Genomic DNA, 22,425 nt, shown 5'->3' with positions numbered 1-22,425 from the left:
TTGTCCTCTATACTGATCTTTCCCCGATATCCTCATCTGGCCATTCTGTGTTACCTTTAGTCAGTCTTTAGTCAGTCTCCTGTATTGTCTGCTCGAAACCGTTTGAGTTCCCAAACTTTTATGTAATGATTTCTTGATTATTTTCGATTGATCGACTTTCAAAGAGAAAAACTGACCACGGTGTGAGAAGCCTTTCCTTCAATATCCTGTCTTTGGCACCGTTATTTGTTTGAAGTAACCTTCAAATCCATCCTCCGATCCATTCCTCCTTGCAGCAAACCATGGATTCATGAGGAGAAAACAGAACAACATGATCTGAAGGGTGGGCCACTGATGCCTCTCATAAAAAGAAACTAAACGCTGAATTCAAACCCACATCAATTAACATAGATTGTAAATGACAGTGTCACCTGGTAACCAATTAGGCCCGATCGGAAACTGTAGTAACCCACGTTTCACCAGAGGGGAGTGCTCTTGTGCAGGTTGGATTTTGAGTGTATGGGTTCCTCTTGAACTACTAACACTGTTAGTACATGAGTATAGGCCAGGCTTCATCCCATGCAGCGCATTATATCAGATGAGCCTCTCGCAGTCGATGAGCTCCAGGTGGACGTCGCACGGGTCGAGGTCACATGGCTCGAGGTCACCCGGGTCGCGGTCGCATTGGTCGAGGTCACATGGCTCGAAGTCACACGGGTCGAGGTCACATGGGTCGTTGGGAAGAGAGGAGGGCAGTGGCGTGTGAGTCCGGGCGTCTTGAGTCGATGCCTGCACAGTAAAACAAGCGGAAGAGAATAAGAATCGGCTCAAAGAATGCTATCACGCCGCACATGGTGAACATTGAGCTTGGCTGTGTGTGGAGTTGAGGGAGAGAGGAAGAGCTGCGGGAGGAAGGAGAAAGGACAACCCCAGGTGTCACTCACAGCACAAGCCGTTTTGAAAATCCGCCTCTTCTGACATCACAAGTGGGCGTGTCCACCTGGATGTACGCCGGATAGATAAATGTAACGGCTATTCACACGCACACCTGGTGGTATAATAGGTCACCTTTAACCAGTGACGGCGTCCCACCTCCGCCCCGGACCACGCGCCCTGGTGCATAAGAGGAGCAGACCCATCACTAGTGTCATGAGCTACCCCTGTGTTGGCTCCCCCCCAGGGAAGAGGGTTGGACGGTACCTGGGCCTTGGGCTGGTTCTCCGGTGAGGCCGTGGCCGCAGCTTGTCTCTTGGAGTTCAGAACAAACAGGACGAGGATGGGCGCCATGACAACGAAGCACAGTGACACTCCCACCAGCAACGGCTGCAGCCCTGTTGGAAACAGCAACGCACACACGCACACACCCGTTTGATCGACAAACCAGCCCCCTCTTTTGTGACACACACACACACACACACACCCCCATATCTATCTAAGCATTTATTGCTTTGCTGCATTCAACCACGTCAGGTCAGTGGGTCAGGACATCTCCTGCTGGGGAGACAAACACCTTTAACCCCTCCCACCCGTAGTCAGACGCCAGAAGCTCACCTGCTGGGGGGTCGGTGAAGACGCAGCTGGGAGGGGACGGGGGGGAGGCGGCGATGGTGTAGGAGGGGAAGGAGAAGTTGGCCACGGCGCAGTAGTGCTGCCCCGGGGACAGGCCAGAGAACTGCACGTCACACTCCACCTCCTGGCTCCAGACGGTGCGCCTCTGCCCCCAAACACCACGTCACACAACACCAACACAAACACAAACACCACGTCACACAACACCAACACAAACACCACACCACACCACACCACATCACAGTAGGGCCGGGTGAGATAGAGACAGACTTGTTGTTGCTGGTTGCAGAATTAATTGAGGATTCAATGCTTTCATTCTTTAACTCGAACCACATCCTGTTCTTCCACTAACGACCACGCACGCACACACACACGCACGCACACACACCTCCATCTCTTAGCATTGAGTGCTTTAGGTATTAAGCTTTAAGATATAAACTGTGTTCTTTTGGTTTTGAAGAAAATGTCAACGGTAGATAAGTTCTGAAGGAGGATTATGAAGAGAGAGTATGGGCTGTCTGCTATGTTATGCTCATGGATATGCATCTTGGGCCAGAGGTGTGTTGGCCTAAATCTTTGTTATCCAGCTAAGAATATCTGCCCAACTCCCCTGCCTCACTTTATAGTTGAAGTTGGCCTAAATGTAAGCCAGATTGATGCAGAAAAGGCTTAGCAAACAAAAAGTCCCCCAAAAAAAAGAAGCTGTTAAAGGTATTAACCGATAACATTTACATTACTGTTGCATTAAATGTAAATGTATCCAAGATAATGCAACATCCAAACACCAACACACAAATGGGACGCCCACTGAAGACCAGGATGGTCACGCTCGCCCTATATACCTTGTAGTCGGAGGGATTCAGTTGGTTGTACACCGTGACTGAGGTCCAGGGGTCGATTAATTCGGAGAGAGGGCAGCACATCCCTCGAGAGCACCTCCTGTTGGCCGCACAGGGGAACTGCACCCGCACGCTCAACCGATCGCCGTCCAGAGACAGGGAGACGGACGGAGCGCTGAACGCTGGTTGGAGGGGTTGAGAGATAAGAACGAGCACGGGTATGTTGTTGTACTATTTGATGATCTACAATTTGACCAGAATTACGCACAACTTATCCAATATGAAAGACAAGTCCTACGCCTAAATGACTGATATTTCTTTATGTAGAATAATTTTCGTTCCTATGTATTCTGCTGCGATGACAATTAAAGTTAAATTCAATTCAATACAGAATATAATGCACTAGAACGACAGTCATAGACTTTTGAACCCCCTTGATGAAACGGAAATTATTTTTGCCCTTCAGCAGCTCCTCGGACCGACCGAAGTCGCCGTAGTCGAACTTCACCGGCTCACTCCAGACCGTGGAGGCGGTGGAGGAGCCGTCGGTGACGTCATCACGGAGGCCCAGACGGATCATGTTGTACAGGTCAAAGTGGAAGAAAGCCTGGGAAAGGTCGCAGCTCTGAGAGGAGATCCACACGCACCACGCCACGTCCTTCCAGGGATCCCTTTATGAGACCAAACACAGACGCGCGGAGTAGGCCATGGGACGCTCATGTGCGCACGTAGAATTACAAGCACACACACAATACAGACATGATGGGTATCATCTATCATCTCTTAATAAAATAATACGATACAACTTTATTAATCCCCCGTTGGAGAAATTCGTTAATAAACAGATATGAAAATGAATATAGGGGACTTACAGTGTAGTCATCGCAGAACTAGACAGAAAGTAGGCCTAAAGCTTTTTAGTGGAAAAGTCTGATGATAATGGTAGGCAAAGTAAACCACAATCGAATGGATAGATATAAAGGTTAAAAATATATACATTCCGTATTACTCTCAGTAGGTCCTACATCTTTATATAAAAAAACAACCTTTAGTGTAAGTCATTATTAAGTTCATGTCCGGCTTTTCAGAAAATTAATACATTAGTTTCTATGGGGAATAGATGCATTGAGCGAATAGAGTATGGCTTGCAAACGTGCGGAGACGAGGCTGACCCTTGCGTCTTGGTCTGCACCGTGTAGGCGGCATTAGGGCTGGCTCCGGGACAATCCCACAGCAGGAGGCATCCTAAGTCCACGGAATCCACCTTCGTGCGGCAGAGTGACCCTGCAGCCGTCCCTATTGGCGAGACTGGCACGAAACCACAACACGAAAATAGAACGCGCAGACACACGCACACACACACAGGCAGACACACACACACACGGCAGGTTTAGACCCTGATTGACTCGTCTGTCACTACGGTTGTGGACGATCGCACGCATGTTGGTTTAGGTAGGCTACATGCAAACACGCGGTGCGTTAGGCGACAAACGACCGCACTGTGTGTGTATTCTCGTTATAACTTAGTGAGTAAATAGTGCTGATTTTGTAAAGCCATACGCCTACTCACGATTGGCAGAGGCACACTTGTTGAAATTCGTAAAATATTATTTTTTTTGCAGGACTATGATTAAAAACTCACCGGTGATGAGCAGGGTTAGGGTGACATACAACCGACACGGTCCCATCGGAGCTCGCTGTCGCCGGACGTCCCAGTTCAGTAGTTCAGTGCCATTAACACCGGGCGGCTGCAGATGGGGACCTTCCGTCAAGGGGCGAGCACTTGCGAGGAGAAAACAATCTATTCTCTGAAATGCCAACGCGCAGACGGGATGCGTCAAGTGGCATCCGATTTGACGAGGACGCCCAGACACGCGTGTGTGCACGCCCGTGCACGCTCGTGCACGCGGGGACGAGATAAGGAGCTAATTGAAGCGTGGATATTTAGTAAGAGAGAGGAAAGGTTGTAAGCGCCTTAGTGCGGACGGGACATAGAGCTAACTGTTAAAGAAGACCCCGACAGCATGATGTCTTATAGTCACTGCTAAGACAAGTACACTTTGTTTGGTTTATTTTGGGAGGTAAGAATGAACAATGATGAGTCTCAAAACAACGCCATTTAGAGTCTATATTCTTTATTTAATTACATCTTTAAATAACAATCTGTACATCTCGTGGAAATGATAGGTCTCTGACCGTTCTTTTCATTCGCCAAATAATTGCGAATATGTTTCCGTATAGCGATAACAAAAGTAATACAGCCGAAGTGCTCACCAGGCAACCGGAGAAATGATACAGCAAAACAAACAAAAGAATGCTTCTCAGAGAAAGGACACACACACACACACACACACACACACACACACACACACACACACACACACACACACACACACACACACACACACACACACACACACACACACACACACACACACACCTTCTTTTCATACCGAAACGTCTCATAGTAAACCATTCACCTTATAAAAAAAAAGAAGAAAAAACACCAAAGCTCTTTTTTTTCTCTCTCTCAAGGACATCATCCATCCTCGCCACAGCGTTAATACTCCACTAACAGGCCTTTATCACTGAGGCTTTCATGCTCACACGACTAGCCGTCGTGCGTCTCCGGGTCCTCGCGAACTCACAGCACACGTGACATCCCGAGTTCATAGCGCCCCTTGCCCAGCAGAGGGCGCTACGAAGCCACCAACGGCCGCTGCGCCACAGAACCTACACGCAGTCTATGGCGCAAACTTAATCCAAAAGTGGCCTCTTCTCCCCCTTTCCCCCTGCCCCCGCCCCCTTCTCTATTATAGAGCCGTGACTCTTGGCTCATCACAGGGAGACGGGAGCAGTAGGAAATACGCGATCAGTCAGTAAATAAGTGGACTGACCCTGTCGGTCCCAGCAACCAGACTCAATGTCTCCCATCATCCACCTCCTCCTCCTCCTCCATTCAGTCCCTGGAAACTAAGAAATGTGTGTGTGTTTGTGGGGGGGGGGGGGGGGGGGGGGGGGGGGGGTGTGTATTGCTGGGTTTAAATCAGTGCAAACATCTCAAAGAGAAGAACCCCAACAGAACCACTCGGCAGTGTCTGTGGCGAGGGAGTGTGGGGGGGGGGGGGGGGGAGGGCGGGAGGGGTCACTATGTCTGGGCGCCGGGCAGCACCAGACCGGGCTTGGGGCCGGCGGTCTTGTTGGTCTTGCTGGGGGCGGGGCTGGAGAGGAGGGCGAGGAGGAGGAGGCGGGGGAGGAGTGGCCCTTGGAGCCGGCGCGCAGCAGGCCGCGCGTGCTGGCGCTGCGCTCGCCGTTCAGGTTCTTGTAGGGGTTACGGCGGGGCGCCGTGGTCGCCGCCGCCGACCGCAGACACAGCGAGGGGAAGCGCAGGCCCGCCAGGCAGCAGCCCGGACAGGAAATGACCTCGTCCTGGTCGGGGGAGTGGCCGCCGCCGCCGAACGGCGACGCCCCCCCCCCGGCGGGGTCGTAGCCCTCGTCGTCGTAGCCGTTGTATGACGGCGGCGGCGGCGAGCGGTAGCCGTTGGCGTTGTTGCCGCGGGCAACAACGCCAACGGGTGCCCAGGCCAGCGGGCCGCCCACCACCACGTTGTTGTTGTCGTGGGCGGCGGGGGGGAGGAGCCTGAGGCCGCCACTGCCGCCGCTGTCGCCCTTGGGCCCGTTGGAGAGCCAGCTGCCGTGGAACGGGGGCGGGGTGGAGGGGAGGGAGGGGGCGTGGCCACCACCGCCGCCGCCGCCACCGCCCAGCATGTCCGGGGAGCTGGTGCAGTCCATTGGCTCCTCCTCCTCCTCCTCCTCCTCCTCCTCATCCGTCAGCTCCAGCGTCAGCGTCTCCGAGGCGAGCGGGAGCCCCGAGTCGTTGGCCGAATCGTAGGCCGTCTTCAACGCCAGCATCGCCTCCTCCTCTTCGTCGTCGTCGTCAGACACCCTTCGTCTCTCCTCCTCCTCCTCCTCCCTGGGCTCTCGGCGGCGGTCCACCACGGCGGCGGCAGCAGGGGGCCCGGGGGTGGAGGTGAGGTTGGGCAGCGGCGTGCACGGCAGCGACAGGCAGCGCCGGTGCCTCCGGGCCGGGGCCCCGCCCCCCACGGCGTCCGCGGCGGCGGCGGCGTCGTCGTGGAGCGGCGGCGGCAGGGCGAAGGTCAGCGAGATGACCGACTTGGAGGGCGTGTCGAACAGCTTGATCTTGCCGCCCTGCAGGTCCTTGCGCTGGGAGAAGGGGTTGACGCGGCCGCAGCCGGGCGCGGCGAGGGGCCCCGGGGCCGGCGGCGTGGCGGGCGGGCACAGCACGTCCGACTTGCTGCGGGAGAGGCGGGCGTCCGTGGGCGGGCATAGAGAGCCTCGCCGGGGGAGGGGGCCGATCGCGGGCGAGCAGGCTGGAAGGACGAGGAAGAAAAAAAGGTCGGAGGTGGGACTGAGACGACTTTGGTTAGAACAGCTTGGACTCTAGGAGCCCGCGGCGTCTAGTGGTAGCGTTACAGAGCTAGCTGGGAAAGTCGGCAATGCATTTATTTGTTTGATTTTATTTGACGTGACAATTTCATCTGACAAATCAGATGCAATGTTTTAAGTGTACATGCTAGTTTTCAACACCTGTCCACAGGTGTTGAAATTCCCACTGACGATATTACAGTGGTGGTTTGAAATTAACTACAATAGTGATGACCCATTTAAAACAAAGAAATGTGCTATGAAATACCATCAAAAAGCAGGCGTAACATGTGGTCTTGCTAAAAGGGGAAACATGTGTAAGGAAACAAACACAAATGAAGTCAACGATAGTCAGCTTTTTTGCAATACAGACACTGATGTTATCCTCTTAAAAAAGCTCTATGGGGGAACAAATGTGCATTTCACCCGAGAACTGGAACGAACCAACACACACACACACACACACACACACACACACACACACACACACACACACACACACACACACACACACACACACACACACACACACACACACACACACACACACACACACACACACACACACACACTTACTGGACGTGTCGCACTGGGCTGCCGGTCCGTCTGTGGGCGTCGTCCCAGCCTCCCTGCTCTCCAGCTGGGCTGCGATCTCCGAGAAGGAGGGCCGCAGCGCCGCGCTCATCTGTCAAGAGATGAGGGGGGGGGTCCGTGTTGCCATGGTTACGTTTAGAGGCTTCATTCAAACCAGACGTGTGCTTGTGTACTGTATGATCCATACGCGGCAAACATCGACGCAGGATCGAGGTGGATTCCCAATTCCCCCCCCCTTCCCCTAGATTTGAGCCCTAACCCTTGATTTTGCGCATTCCCTCAAAGGGGGCAGGGTGTCCCAATACTTAAGGGAGCAAGGGGGGAATGCTGTTTTACCCTTAAAAATCAACCCTTGAATGCTAGCCAGCTCGGGAGATGACTTGCAGCTAAGGGCACTCAAAAGCTCAAAGGGCCCCCCCCTTTGAGCTTTTGAGTGCCCTTAGCTGCAAGTCATCTCCCGAGGGGGGGGGGGGGGGGGAACCTACATTGCAGCAGGTGACGGCTAACTCCAGGAAGTCTGGGGGACAGTCCCCCACCATGTGTTGGAAGGTGTCGACATCCAGGCCAAAGTCCTGCAGAGGAACAAGAGGGCCAGGTTAACAGATGCGTGCGTGTGTGTAGTTTCCTGTGAGCAAGAAACTGGTGGTACGTGCGACTGAAGTGTAAAAGCCGCGTTTGTGGCTTGAGAAACGACAAACCTACAGGAAGTCACCACATTCATTTTAACCGGAGAAGTATTAATTTCCTACGAATAGTTCCAATTCAAAATGCATACAATTTCGAAGAACTGAAAAAGCGATTAGAATTCATCGACATTATAAATCTAGAATTTAACTTGAACTCTCCTCCAACTAGTGCCCATCAGATTCACGATAAACCAATAGCGACACCTCAATGTCCGTAGAGACATTGGCTACCGCTTGAGATGACAGACCGTAGGGCCGTACAAAGACTCCTAGAAATGTATTGATGTCATGGCGTCTGTTGATTATTACAGGGTACCTCGGTTCTGGGCAGGAAGTCAGGGTCGGCCTGTACCCTGGCGATGACCTCACACAGGATGATGCCGAATGCAAACACATCCACCTGGACAGGTGACACACACACACACACACACACACACACACACACACACACACACACACACACACACACACACACACACACACACACACACACACACACACACACACACACACACACACACACACACACACACACACACACACACACACACGTTAAAGGACGGAGAGGCCCATGATTGGCTTATACTTCTGCTCAGAGAATGCCCCTCAGAGAATGCATTGACGACTTGTACTCAGATCCTCCATTTGCTGGTTGCTATGAGCAAAGACCCTGTACACAGAGGGGCCATCGTGGGCCACACAGGGGTCACTCATTACACTAATTATGGGTCTGCTCCTTTCATACTCCAGGGACTTCCACTCCCTAGTTTAGTGTACTAGTCTAGTGCCCTGTCAGAAGGAGCGGAGCCACCTGGGCTGACTGCAGCCTGCAGGCCTCTGTGCTGGCTGTATTGCACAATAGCAGGAAGAACGCATCGTCTCACACTGTCAACCGCGTCGACTGTGTCAATGTACATTCTTACAAGAACAACTCAGCAAAGAATGTTTGCCCCCAGGGACACAAGTCAGTTTTGTGCGCCCGTGGCGTTGAGGAAGTTCCCGTCGTCTGGGTGATAAAGACGTCCGTCAATACCTTCTCGTTATACGCCTCCCACCGGAGCACCTCCGGGGCCATCCAATAGGGGGAGCCCACCACGGACAGGTGCTCCTGCTCGCCCGACTCGCTGCAGTGGGGATGGACAGAAAGGAGGCTGAGAGTAAGAACAGACTCTGGATCTATGAGCACGGCTCTTCTTAGAACCTCGTCCTGACACATTTTGGTATGCATTTTGTAGAGTGCGTTGACAGGCTGCAAAACGAAAATTTATTCATGATGCACAAACAAAAGGCAGAATAAGAGAAGGGCCGCAGCATCATCCTGCTGAAATATGCATGTGATTGCGCACGTGTGCGTCTCTCCTCAGATGACCCTGGAGTGTTTTTATAAACGAAACTTCTTCTGGGTTTTGTGTAGAGAAATCGGAAGGAACACATTGTGCACTGAAAGTCACGTGCACTTGGTCGACATTAACACACACACACACACACACACACACACACACACACACACACACACACACACACACACACACACACACACACACACACACACACACACACACACACACCTCACCCTGCTGGCAAACACTTCCTGTGCGTGCGTGTGTGTGTGTCCCATCTGCCACTGTGGGGTAGGGAGCGACAAATGGTCGGAAGCGTGAGGCGGAATGGAGAGAAGGAAAAGAAAGAAAGAAAGGACAGAAAATAAAGGGACGAGATTGAGGCTGTGGATGTGAACGCGGGCTGGGGGAGCTCAGCGACAGACCCCCCGAGACAACAGGAGAATAAAAACGATACGCCAAGAGTAGAGGGCTGGATGGGGGAGAGAGAGAGAGAGTGGAGCGAGGGGAGTGGGGGGGGGGGGTGGAGAGAAAGATAGAGAGGAGAGAAAGAGGGGCGTGGAATAGTTTGACCATATTAGGACTCTTTTCCCAGAATCCCCTCACCCGCCCCCCCCCCCCCAATCCTCCTACCGTGCCACAACACAAGGCTTGAACTCCAAACACACAGGGTCGCCATCACACACACACACGGCTGTTTGTCCAGGACGTTACACAAACACGCCCTCGAAAATATAGCGGAAATCCCTTCAATGGCCTGCATTGAACAATCACGTCTTTTGCCAGAGTGGGCAAACAAAGACCACAAACACCAGCCCCGGCTCCCTGTTGCACTGCCACAAGTGTGTGGGAACACACACACACACACACACACACACACACACACACACACACACACACACACACACACACACACACACACACACACACACACACACACACACACACACGTGTGGCATGAAGAGGTTGGCATGAAATAAAGAGAAACACTATAGCTTCATACAAGTGTGTGTGTGTACATGCGTGCCTGTGAGTTTGTGTGTGTGTTCCTGTCTGGTGTGTGTGTGTGCGGCCAGGTTACAGTGGCAGCTGCCTCATCTCAGAAACAGCAGTGTGCCAACTGAACGACTACACACACACACACACACGTTGAAGGGCTAATTGGATGCATGTTCGGTGTTCAAGACAGAAGGTCATAGTTCAAGTGATACACACACCACGCAATGTGTTTGGACGTTAACGTTTGAGTGTCATATTGTGACTGTGTGTGTGTGTGTGTGTGTGTGTGTGTGTGTGTGTGTGTGTGTGTGTGTGTGTGTGTGTGTGTGTGTGTGTGTGTGTGTGTGTTCCTTTTATAAGCAGTTTGTTCGGGGGGGGGGTGCAGTGTTAGTCTTTGGGGGGGGGGGGCAGTGTTAGTATTTGGAGGGGGGGGGGGCGCCCACTAAAACCATGCATGGCTTTCCGTGGGCAGGGGTGAGATTTATGTCTTCCCGAGATAAGTTGCAACTCGGCTCGTGTCGCGGTACGGCCGCCTGTTTAGACGGCAGGGAGCCGGGGGGGGGGGGGGGGGGAGAGGACCGCCCTGGTGCTCTGTAGGACCACACCGGAAAACTTTAGCTAGGCTACAAAGCGCCAGGCGCACTGCACCGCCTTGTTGTCGTTGAGGCACAGAAACAGGCAGACTGGTGCACCGCACGCTTTCACTGTTGCACAGCCGACCGTATCCCTAACCCGCGTTTTAAAAGCCTTCCGACGACGTTGGCCGGAGCAGCCCGCCCCCAGCTGTTATGGTCACCTCCGGAGGGCGTCCGTCTTACTAACTGTGTGATGAGATACACGCATGAAGTGATGGGTGCATAGGAGAGAGGAGGGGGGGAGGAGTTATTAAAAGGTCAAAACACACACACACACACACACACACACACACACACACACACACACACACACACACACACACACACACACACACACACACACACACACACACACACACACACACACACACACACACACACACACACACACACACGGTTATTGAATAGTTGCACAAATCGTTTAACATTTTTTTTGCGGGCCGGGGAGGGAAACTAAGTAATGTATTGCTGTGGGTAATGAGATTGTCCTGGTCTCCTCTTGAAGAGCAAGAAACACGCAAGCAATAAGAGAGTGAGAGTAAGTGAGTGTCAGAGAGAGTGAGCGAGATATATACTCAACACAATGAAGAGAGAGAGAGAGAGAGAGAGAGAACCGGGAGGGAGGAGAAGTCCCAACAGACTGCTGGGTATTATCTAATCGGTCGCAGTGCGTGCGTGCGTGCGTGCGCAGACTGTACCTGTACTCTGGTATCTTCTCCGCCAAGCCAAAGTCCCCGACCACGGCCGAGCACGCGCCGTTCTCCCAGCACACCAGGCAGTTCTGCACCCAAAATAAATAAAACACGCGTCATTCCGACCATGATTTATCACAAACACTGCAGCTGGAGACAGAGTGTGTGTGTGTGCGCGCGCGCGTGCCCTAATAAGGGCGAGAGGAAAGGAATCATTTGAGCGCGTGATATGCACTTCCTCCCGCTCGCGTTTCATCTTTTGACCTTTGACCTCATTTGTTCCAATTTAAACTTGGCATCAATAGTCTTTTATAGCACGTCCTCACTGCCAACCATCTAGTTCACTCCCAGACATCCCTCGGGGGCGGGGGGGATCGTAGTGCAAGTCTGCTGGTTTTAACGCTTTACCAATACACTGTCTTCAGTCAATATCAATGATCAATGCAACTCTGCGTCAATAAGTGACACCCAGCCTCATAGCGGTGATGAACAGACCCTCATCACTGGGGGGTCATCATAGGACAAACACAGGTGGGGCTCATAACACTAATTAAGGGTCCGCTCCGTCGATGCACACAGGGCACATCGACCAAGCTTGTGAAGGTGACACACACTGACAAGTGTGTGTGTCATCTTCACAAGCTTAGTCGAAAAAAACCAGAGCCCTGGTTCATACAAGGAGCAGACGAACAACAAGCCACACGTCCTTAGACAACCTGCTGGCACCCTGGCGCAACATGTATACGAATTAACTTTGGACGACAGAACCAGAAACACTAAAAGAGTAATGAACGCGTTGCTTAGGGTAATGGGCACGGGGGTGGAGGTGGTGGGGTGGGTTTACCTTGGAGGTGAGGTCCCGATGGAAGATGCCCTTGCTGTGGAGGTACTCCAGGCCGCGGGCGATGTCCAGGGCCAGGCCCAGCCGCACCCCCCAGGGGAGAGCCATCTCGCTCTCCAGGAGCTGCTCCAGGTTGCCCCCGTTGATGTACTGCGGGAGGAGGGAGCCAGAGGCACAACGCAGACGTCAGACCATAACCCTCTTCTTCTCCATCATCATAGTCGACTGGGATATGAAAAGTCTGCAACTTTCTTTCACTTGTGCATCATAAAAACAACCAAGATTTGTCTACTTGTGATGCTTATCAGATGTAAAAAAAATTAAAAAAAATGGGATGAACCTTCTTTTTATATATTTCAAAGTGAAACTTTAAACTTCGGTTCTGCAGTATTTTCCAATATCCAACAAATATTTCAGGCGGCGTATAGTTTGTGAGTCATCGTCCACATTTTTGTCGTTCTTGAGCTGAGGCCCAGAGACGGGACATGAACCCGGGTTGTGGAACAAGGCTCTCCCTCTGAAGACCCGTCTGGCACAGACAGCCTTTTTCCTGCACCCTCAGTGAAAGGCCATCGACCCAGATCAATCTCACTGACGGCCAGCTTCAACCTCACTCTGGACAATCCATCTCTTTCCCAGTCTCCTTTTCTAAAACCGCCCCTTGTGCCAATCTCTTTACCGATCCCACTCCCCGGTCGCCGTGGAAACAACCCAACTCATATCCTAACGAGGTGAAGATCGACGTCCAAGCTCGCTGAACCTAGAGAACAATCCACTTTATTTATCCGAGAGTCTGGCTCCCCCACCCGGGTCTAGTAGGAAGAGGAGGCGGAGCTACGAGGGCAGGGGATAATGTCACGCAGTGTGCCAACTGGCTGATGGGAACGTAGCCTTACCTCCGTCAGGGCGTGGAGCTGGCCCTCGTGGACGCACACACCGATGAACCTGGAGACAGATAGACGGACGGACGGAGTCAGAAGAGGGCAGAACATAAAAGGAGGGAAGCCATTACTAAGTCACACTGGCACAGTCGGCCGTCCCTGAAACCACTGCAAACGTGAAGATATGAGCGTCCAAACTGATAATAGTAATTGCATAAAGTCATGAATTTGTGTGTGCCAACTGCCAAGAAAGTCTTTCTCAGTCTTGCTGGCGCATGTATCGATCGTCCAAGCAATATCAAACCGCTTGATCAAAACGTCCAGACGTCCATTAGCCGTCATTAATATTTATACGCAAACATGGTGAATTACGCAATGCGTCTATATTTTATCTATTACTACACATTCTAGATTTGACAGCCAAGGTCTGGAGCATCAACAGTATCATAGGGTGAGCACTACCTGGATGACACGGAAACTGAAATAATCCCGGTGCATTGTGGGTCACCTGAGTATGTTGGGGTGGGAGAGGCGGTTCATGAGCTGCACCTCCCGGAGCATGTTGGCCTTGTTGCTGGCCATGGTGTTCACCTTCAGGGCCATCACCTGCCCCGTCACCCGGTGCTGCACCTGCGCACAAAACAAACCCACCCAAACCGTTACCTGGACGGACTGAAAACCAGCGCAGAGTGATTTACTTCTAAATGAAATCCAGTGGTGGTTAAAATGATTTTTGTAGTGCGATCAAATATAATACAAAACGCTGACTTTACAAAACACAGTGTGTGTGTGTGTGTGTGTGTGTGTGTGTGTGTGTGTGTGTGTGTGTGTGTGTGTGTGTGTGTGTGTGTAGGCAGTTATGTTGCAATATAAAATGGCAGAGTGAAGTGTTTTGCGCAATGCCTTCTTGGTGTGTACGTGCGTGCGTGTGTGCGCATGTGTGCGTGATCTCAAATCAAGAATCGTTTCCCCAAATGTATTCCGATATCAACAACATGTTTACATCAGTTAAACCCCCAGGGATGTAGAGAGAGAGAGGCAGAGAGAATTGGAGGAAAGATTTTCATAGATGTAGTCAAAGGAGAGAGAGGACGAGTAGAGTGACAGAAGGAAGTGAGAGGAAGTGAGCAAGTGAGGAGGGGGTCACGACCGTGGAGTGGGGACATGAGGTCAGTTTGACTACAGACCAGACCGACCAGAGAAAAGCCACAAAGCCTACTAAAGCATCTCTCACGCACACACACGCTTTAAGCCTTTAGGCTCTGGCCTAGAAAGGACCCACACACAGAATACGGGTCTCATTCACATGCATGAACATCCACACACACACACACACACACACACACACACACACACACACACACACACACACACACACACACACACACACACACACACACACACACACACACACACACACACACACACACACACACACACACACACTTTATCTTGCCCATTATCTAGCCCCACCACGATGCCATTGAAGAGCATTAGTCACACCTTTACTCTGAATGAGAAAGGCATAGCTCCCCAACTTGTTTCAACAGGTCCATAAAACGATGACTGTAGTTTGCAATGCCTCCATCAGGACCAGTAGCAGCGTTACAGCATGTACTGATAGACATGTACACTGCTGTTGTTGTTTTTGGACCGGTGTGGCATCACATTTATGAGGACACACACGCACGCACACTGCTGTTTTTGGACCTGTGGCTTCAAAACATCTGCAGTCAGCAACAAAGCAGAGTTACTTCAGCGCGAGTGTGTGTTGGTATGTTGTCGTAGGTCTCCCGGGAGAAGGTGTCAATTTGTGGTTTGCAGGAGTGTTTGTTTATGTGTCTACACAGATCTGAGTAGGGCGGGTTTAGTTTTTTTTCACCAGAATACCTAGTCTCAAAACACATGCGCCCTGCTTCTGTGTGCTTAAGCAGAAAGACACAGAAAACACAACCAGGTACGCTTGCTTAGTGAGGCACGACTTTGCTTAAGAACACAGCCTGCTCCTTGGAGACGATGCTTGAGCCAAGCAAACAATTCTGTCAGTCTTTAAAGCGAAACCCCAAATCAGTTGTACCGCAAGTCCCCTCAAAAATGCTGCGCGTGGCAACAATGTCAGTGCCAGGGTCTTTTTCAGTATAACCCGGCAGCAAGTTCAGTATTCTCCTGGGGCTGACGAGAGCGAGAGAGACAGAGGGGTGACATTGCCGTCGGTCAAAAGGTACCAAAAGTCCCGGCCCCTCATTTGTGTTTCATGGCCGTCATACCGCAGCTCATTTCAGACGTCTGAGACTAGAGGGAAAGTAAAAGGATTTTGGCAACAACATAAATAAATGATGATCCAAGATATTTAAAATGGGTACAACGCACAAGCAAGTCCGGCGCAGATTCAGTGACTGCGTTGCGTGCGCGCGTTTCTTCCAAGTTGATCTTCATCAAAATGTCTTCCTCTAAAGTTTGCGTGCATCTGGGACACGACCCCAATGGAGACGGGACGTTTGTATGGGGCGGTAGAAATATTAGGTGAGCGTGCACCTGCTCACATGCACACCATGCCCAGAGTCTAAAAGCGCATGTGTGTATGCGTGCGTGTGTGTGTGTGTGTGTGTGGTGACTCACGCGATCATCAACTTCAAGCCCTGTGGTTGCGCAACATCACTCAGTCCCTCTCCCGCCCACCAGCACACTGCAGGAGCCCACAGCAAACAAACCAACCACTGCAGGTCAAATCTAAGCTCTCTCTATCTCCATCGCTCTCTCTCTCTCTCTCTCGCTCTCTCTCTCTCTCCCTCCCCCCTCCTAGACCTTCCTGTGGAAAATACACGACACGTGCGTCAGGATACATAATCAGGCGATGGAGTCAATAAGATACACTGTAGTACGTTCAGAGCAGTTCATAAAGAGCTCATACATTTGACTCAAGGTTCCTTTGGTCTCACAAGACTGATCAAAAGGGCCGCGACAGAGAAAGCGAGGGTGAGAAAGAGGAGGGCGGGAGGGAGGGAGAGAGAGAAGGAGGGAGGGAGAGAGAGAGAGGGCAGGTTGAAGCTTGTCAGGCTAGTGGGGACATTAGCCGCGTGTCGTCTCCACAAAAACATTTTTTGGACGCCTCCCACACTGGCTAGAGGCTTAGCCATAGGCCAGCATTGCCCCCCCCCCACCCTCCCACACACACATTTTTTATTAAGTGAAACAGAAATTGTGCAAGTCTAGCAAAACTTCTCCTTTTCTAATGTCTGAAAACATGCACGCACCACACACGCCTGCCAAACACCAACCGTCCACATGCTGCCGTGCACAACATGAAACGAGAGACACACACGACTTCCATTCCACAGCCATCCTCCTACCCCCTTCCTTCTCCTCCCTCCTCATTTCAACAGGCCCCCAGCCGCGAGGGAGGGAGGCTCTCGCTCTCTCTCTCTCTCTCGCTCTCTCTCTCGCTCTCTCTCAGTTTAAAAATCCAGTAGTGTCTTTGTAGAAGATTAATAGAAGATTAATAGCATGGTTACCATGGACCGAACTTGAGGGGGCAGAGAGAAGGAGGGGGGGGAAGACACCTCAAGTAACCCCTACCTGCGTCATCTATGAAGACATGCATATAAATAGCAATGCCCACCAAGTCACTTTGTAGCGACATGACTAGAGAGAGAGAGCGCTGGATGGAGACCACCAGACCCCTGTCCCAGAGTCCGTTCAAGAACCCGACCTGCCGTCTAGTGTTGCAGTCACTTTAACAGAGCGTAGTGCATAGTGTCCCAGGCAGCTCAACAGGTTGATGTCACCAGCAGCTGACACACACACACACACACACACACACACACACACACACACACACACACACACACACACACACACACACACACACACGTGTGTCGTGAGCGCAGAGGTTCCAAATTGTGTGCCTTTGGGCGATGACACAAAAAGCCTTTAAAAGCTGACTGTGCCCACCGCCTCCGCTCCTCCCCGTTGTGGGAACACGGCTCTAACTCAGATAATCACCGCCTGTAGGATAATTACCGGGCTGATGACTTCATGTTTGGGGTACAACGCACCGTGTGACGTGACACACACACACACACACACACACACACACACACACACACACACACACACACACACACACACACACACACACACACACACACACACACACACACACACACACACACACACACACACACACACACACACAACAACAAACCAGGACTAACAACACACGCAGCCGAACCGAGGTCGATCTGCAGAATGCTCCTTGGGTGCTCAGCGGTGACTTTTTGCAGAGGGTAAACCATTAACTTTTTATTGCCGTATACGTGTTGGCACACACTCGACCCTGAATGGCAGCCATAAATATCAGCCTCGCAGCAATAGATAAGAGCGGCCCTTCACGTTATTAGCAGTGTGTGAACCAGGTTTTCTCAGTACCACTAAGGAAGTGAAAAGGGCTACGAAGAGCAGGAGGAGAACACACTCAGGCTCTCCCTCCCTCGATGCGTTTAGGCAGATCTGAATGAACTATTCGTTTAGTTTGGATGAAATTGCCTTAATTGGTCAAAATCACAGTGGTGTGTGGGTCGGTAATGGCCCATTTATGGTTCAGGATGAATCATCCGTGGATCTGATTCAATAAAACCCATTTGGGTCGTTTTAGACGCATCACAGCCGCTCATAAGCAGGCTACATTTATTTTATGAAATTAATTTAAGTTCATTGGCAACGTCCCATGTCTCCTCACTAGCGCTTTCAATACATCCCTGTCATTTTATCATCATTTTGATCACTTGCGAAATACCTTGCCTGCATTCAACTACTGTCAGAACTTGTTGATAACCAAATTGAAGAGGCCAATATTTCAATACGTGAGATTTGGAACAGAAACATAATATCAATAGAATGTGCCAACTTGCGGTTAAAGGTGCAATGTCATTGATTATTAGTTTAAAAACACTTGAAAAACGTATACAATCATCAACAAATGCACATTTACTGATGCATTTACAATTTAATTGCTCTTAACCATATCAGGGGAAAACGATCCAACAGGATAGCCCATTTCGTTTGTCGAGATTGCACTTTGAGCGACATCATCTTAAGGGATTATTGCTGAGCAACGTTGTTAGTTTACATTATCAGCAGTATTCGGGTTGCCAGTTAAACCTCTCCCTAACAAAGCTTCTTTGCTCTAGACTGATCATTATATCGATTCATTCCTCAGGTACAAAAATATCTGTACCTAAACAAATAGGAATTCACTTGTGATCAGGTGCCAGGTCTTCTAAAAACAAAGTCACAAGGAGAACCATTGTTGGTACATGTTTGATCCCAGGCCAAAATAAACACAAGAAAGAACAAGAATGTTCAGCGAAAGAATTTAAAAAATAATAAAAAGGGGACTTTACATGCCCCCTCTTCCCATCCCACCTATACGGGGGGCTGTGTTTTTGGAGGAGCGTTTCCTTCCGATACGGGACAACGGGCCCAGTGGCGGGCCGGGCGGCTGCCCTCGGCGCCTTGTTTAGCAGATCCATTGATGTAGGGAGCGCCACGGCAGAACAGAGACTTCCATTTTCAAACGGGAACAGGGCCCGGTTTCAGTGCTCGACACTTTGAAGTGACCCTGTGTGTGTGTGTGTGTGTGTGTGTGTGTGTGTGTGTGTGTGTGTGTGTGTGTGTGTGTGTGTGTGTGTGTGTGTGTGTGTGTCTTGGCCACAAGCTGCAAACCCAATTAGATCAATCACAGAGGGCTCGCTTGGTGCAGTAGGACCATTGCTTCATCTCCCCTTTCCCCTCCACCACACTGCGGACGCACCAATAAGACTGACGAGACGGCAATCAATCCTTCACGAATTAAGAAACCATTTCATTAAGCCATCGCACTTGTCGCGTCGGTGTTGACCGCAGATTGCAGTGAAGTGCATCGCTTTGTGAACACATTTGCATTTATATGGTCGCTATCCGAAAGATAACAACCCGAACGATGGCAGCCAGAAGGCCAATCAAAGAGCAAGTGGCATCTTGACAGCACGGCCGCAAAGCGACTCCCTGACATTTGCATGCTCATTGGCCAGTCAAAAAAGGGCAAAGTTACTGCCGCCGCTCAATGAAAGGCCTGTTGTGAAGGCGATGGTTGCGTTTCTGACATGGCCATGTGGCTATTCTTCACCAGCATGAATAATAAAACGTGCCTCCCATGCAGGACGGGGTAGTTTGAGAGGGTTTCCTTCTTTCTTCGCAGGGAAGTTTGAAGTGAGTGATTCACCATCACGAGGTACGGTGGGTTAAAAAAAAAAAAATCACAAGGGGAAATCTTTTAATACTTGGAGAATGTCTGAAAATACCATCCCCCCTACCAAGTGAACAGCGTAATTACATTGAGTTGAGTGCAGCTGTGTCATGTGGGAAAATGTAATCCCACAGTAAATAAAGAGGACGTTACATTAGTCTTATCCGTGGATCCTTCTGAAACATGACTAGAAGCCAGTTCAGAGGAGCTGTCCTGCGTTCCCCCTGCTACCCCATTATGCGGTTTCATCGCTGGTCAAAGGGTGCTAATCAAATCATGACGACATCAAAAGCAGCTGCCATTATCTAGTGATTCTCCCCCCCCCCCATCTGAAAGGTGCTAATCAGATCAACCAAGGACAATAACAAAAGGTATCCACAGATACTCTGAGAACCTCAAAACAGCTGGCATTATGGAGCGGTCCCGCCCCTCTGGAAGGTGTTAATAGAATCATAATAACAAAAATGCCCTCTAAGCCCCCCCACCCGCTTCTGGAACGTGTGTGTTGTTGTCGTCGTCTTTGGGCCGGCGGCGGCGGTGGCAGCAGTGGTGACGCCACGTGAAACGGGAGCCGTACCGGTTGCCCCCGGCTACCTGGTGTCAGGTGGCGCCCCGTTCACGTGCCCCCGGATCTACCTGCCCCGGCGGTATCCCTTTACACACACACACACACACACACACACACACACACACACACGATCCCCCCCCCCCCCCCCCATGTCCCCATGGAAACAAATTGTGGAAACTGATCAGAAGGTAAGGTTGGAGGGATGTGCGACCAATCCACCAGAATACACAACCATACTGCATCACCGTTGTTCACACCCATGCATGTGCTATAACCTTTAGCCCGTTTCCCAGGGCCAAGGTAAATAAGCGGGAGCAGGAGGAAGCAGGATATTGCCAAAGTGAAAAAGTAACTGACTCATACAGGAACGAAAAAAAAACAACAACAACCAACCAACCAATCAAGCCAGGGCTCACCTTGAACACCTCGGAAAAGAACCCAGCGCCGATCTTCTCGCAGGTGAAGTCGTCTATCCGGGCCAGGCTGGACACCGCGCTGCGTAGTGCCCGGTACGAGGAAGGCCTGACCCGGTTCGGACCGTGGACGCTGTGGATGGGCTGCTCTGCCCCGTCCAGGTCCGAGTCGAGCCTCTCCATGTCGCACGACAAACCGAACGGGAGGTGGAGGAAGAGCAGGAGGAGGATGAGGAGGCACTGGACGTGTGCGCAGTTCAAAATACAGCACGACTCCTGCTGACACCGTCCATGTCGCTCAGCCCTCTTGGCCTCCCGCGGGAGTTAAGCAAAGGATTCCCCAGTGGGGGGGGGGGGGGGGATACCAGAGCGCAGAGTCGTGGTGCAATAGGAAGGCCTGCGTCCGAGTTGCTCCACACCAAAAAAAAGAAAAGTACCTTCTGCACCCGACCGCTTGGTAGGCCTATTCCGAAGACCCGAGACGGCTACATTGCGGCATCGTACACCGGGGGTGCGAGTGCTTGCGATTCACTCATGGGCTGAGGCAGGGTGAACGCTGTGGGTCGGGTGGGTTATTCCGCAGACTCGTTTTTCTAACTGCGCAGGCTGCTGCTGCTGCTGCTGGCGCCGGCGTCTCAGCAGCAGTTGCTCGGGTTTCCTCCGGTCGCCTCTTGCAGTGGAAGGCACGAGGACGAGCCCTCCCGATCTACCAATTGCAAGCCCCCGTTCCCCGTGCACTTGCACAGCGCGAGCCGAGCTGCAAATAGACGAATACATACACACGCACACACAATGTCTTAAGGATAATCAATTTAATATAAGGATATCTCTGTGTGGGGCACAGGCCATTCGTCAAGTTATCTACGGGGCAGAGATGATAACGGGCCGTATATGCAACGCGATATCGCTGGGTCGTCATCACACACACACACACACACACACACACACACACACACACACACACACACACACACACACACACCACCGGTCCATCAATTATATATACGTCCAAGTAAGAGTTGTAACACGCAACATGCATCCGATTCCGCGAAAACGCACGCAGGCATCAGTAGACACGGGGAACCACGGGGGGGGGGAAACCGCTGACACACAACTGCATCTCCATCGAACCGTAAAACACATGCATGACATGGATGCTTACCTGCACTTTCGTCGTAAAAGAAAAATGTCCTATAGAGCTGGTGCACGGCCGCTTCGGCGTCCCCAGCCGATATTCGCTCTCCGTATCCGGTTGTGGTTTCTGTTCTACTAACGTCTTGCCTCGCTCGTTCGTTCGTACCCTCCGGCAGCGACCCAACCGTTCGACAATCCTCCCCGGTTTCGTTTCGTACCTCCCGTGCGCCTCCCCTCTGCGGCTCGTAGCGAAGAAGGAAGCTGAGCTGCGACTTCAGGCGCGCTTTATTGGTCGAGCGCTGCTGGGCGGGACCCACGTGACCGCAGCCAAGGAGCACCTGTGAGGGGGCACCGATGTTGGCATAATAATATGGGGGAGTTGTCATAGAATAAGAGGCGCCCGTCCCCCGTACTACGGCGTTCAAACCGGTATGTGGGTATTAGGTGACGTATGACGCGCCAGTGACGTCACGCACCAGGTCTAATCCTAGAAATAAGTAAATAAACACAATGACAAGGATAC

General features: G+C 51.4%; 2 protein-coding genes across 2 annotated transcripts; both read right to left on the bottom strand.

Annotated features, from left to right (window-relative positions):
- Positions 1–573: 573 nt before the first annotated feature.
- Positions 574–3,829, bottom strand: LOC311368717 (uncharacterized protein; the record flags this gene model as incomplete). Its single annotated transcript, XM_084487506.1, has 7 exons — positions 574–768; positions 1,180–1,310; positions 1,531–1,693; positions 2,391–2,569; positions 2,871–3,058; positions 3,560–3,695; positions 3,808–3,829. 7 exons carry the CDS (start codon positions 3,827–3,829, stop codon positions 574–576), a joined length of 1,014 nt encoding a protein of 337 aa, XP_084343632.1.
- A 1,706-nt stretch (positions 3,830–5,535) lies between these two features.
- On the bottom strand, positions 5,536–22,107 carry tesk1b (testis associated actin remodelling kinase 1b; the record flags this gene model as incomplete). Its single annotated transcript, XM_084487588.1, is given in 12 exon segments — positions 5,536–5,613; positions 5,616–6,778; positions 7,410–7,518; positions 7,913–7,999; positions 8,430–8,513; positions 9,147–9,237; positions 11,786–11,868; positions 12,624–12,770; positions 13,517–13,565; positions 14,010–14,131; positions 20,772–21,525; positions 21,931–22,107. Coding segments are annotated over 11 exon segments (2,193 nt in total). The 5' UTR covers positions 20,952–21,525; positions 21,931–22,107.
- Between the last annotated feature and the right edge of the window lie 318 nt (positions 22,108–22,425).

This window comes from Micromesistius poutassou (genome assembly GCF_964030765.1).
Source record: "Micromesistius poutassou genome assembly, chromosome: 23".
Lineage (NCBI taxonomy): Eukaryota > Metazoa > Chordata > Actinopteri > Gadiformes > Gadidae > Micromesistius > Micromesistius poutassou.
This window is presented reverse-complemented; position numbering and strand designations above follow the sequence as displayed.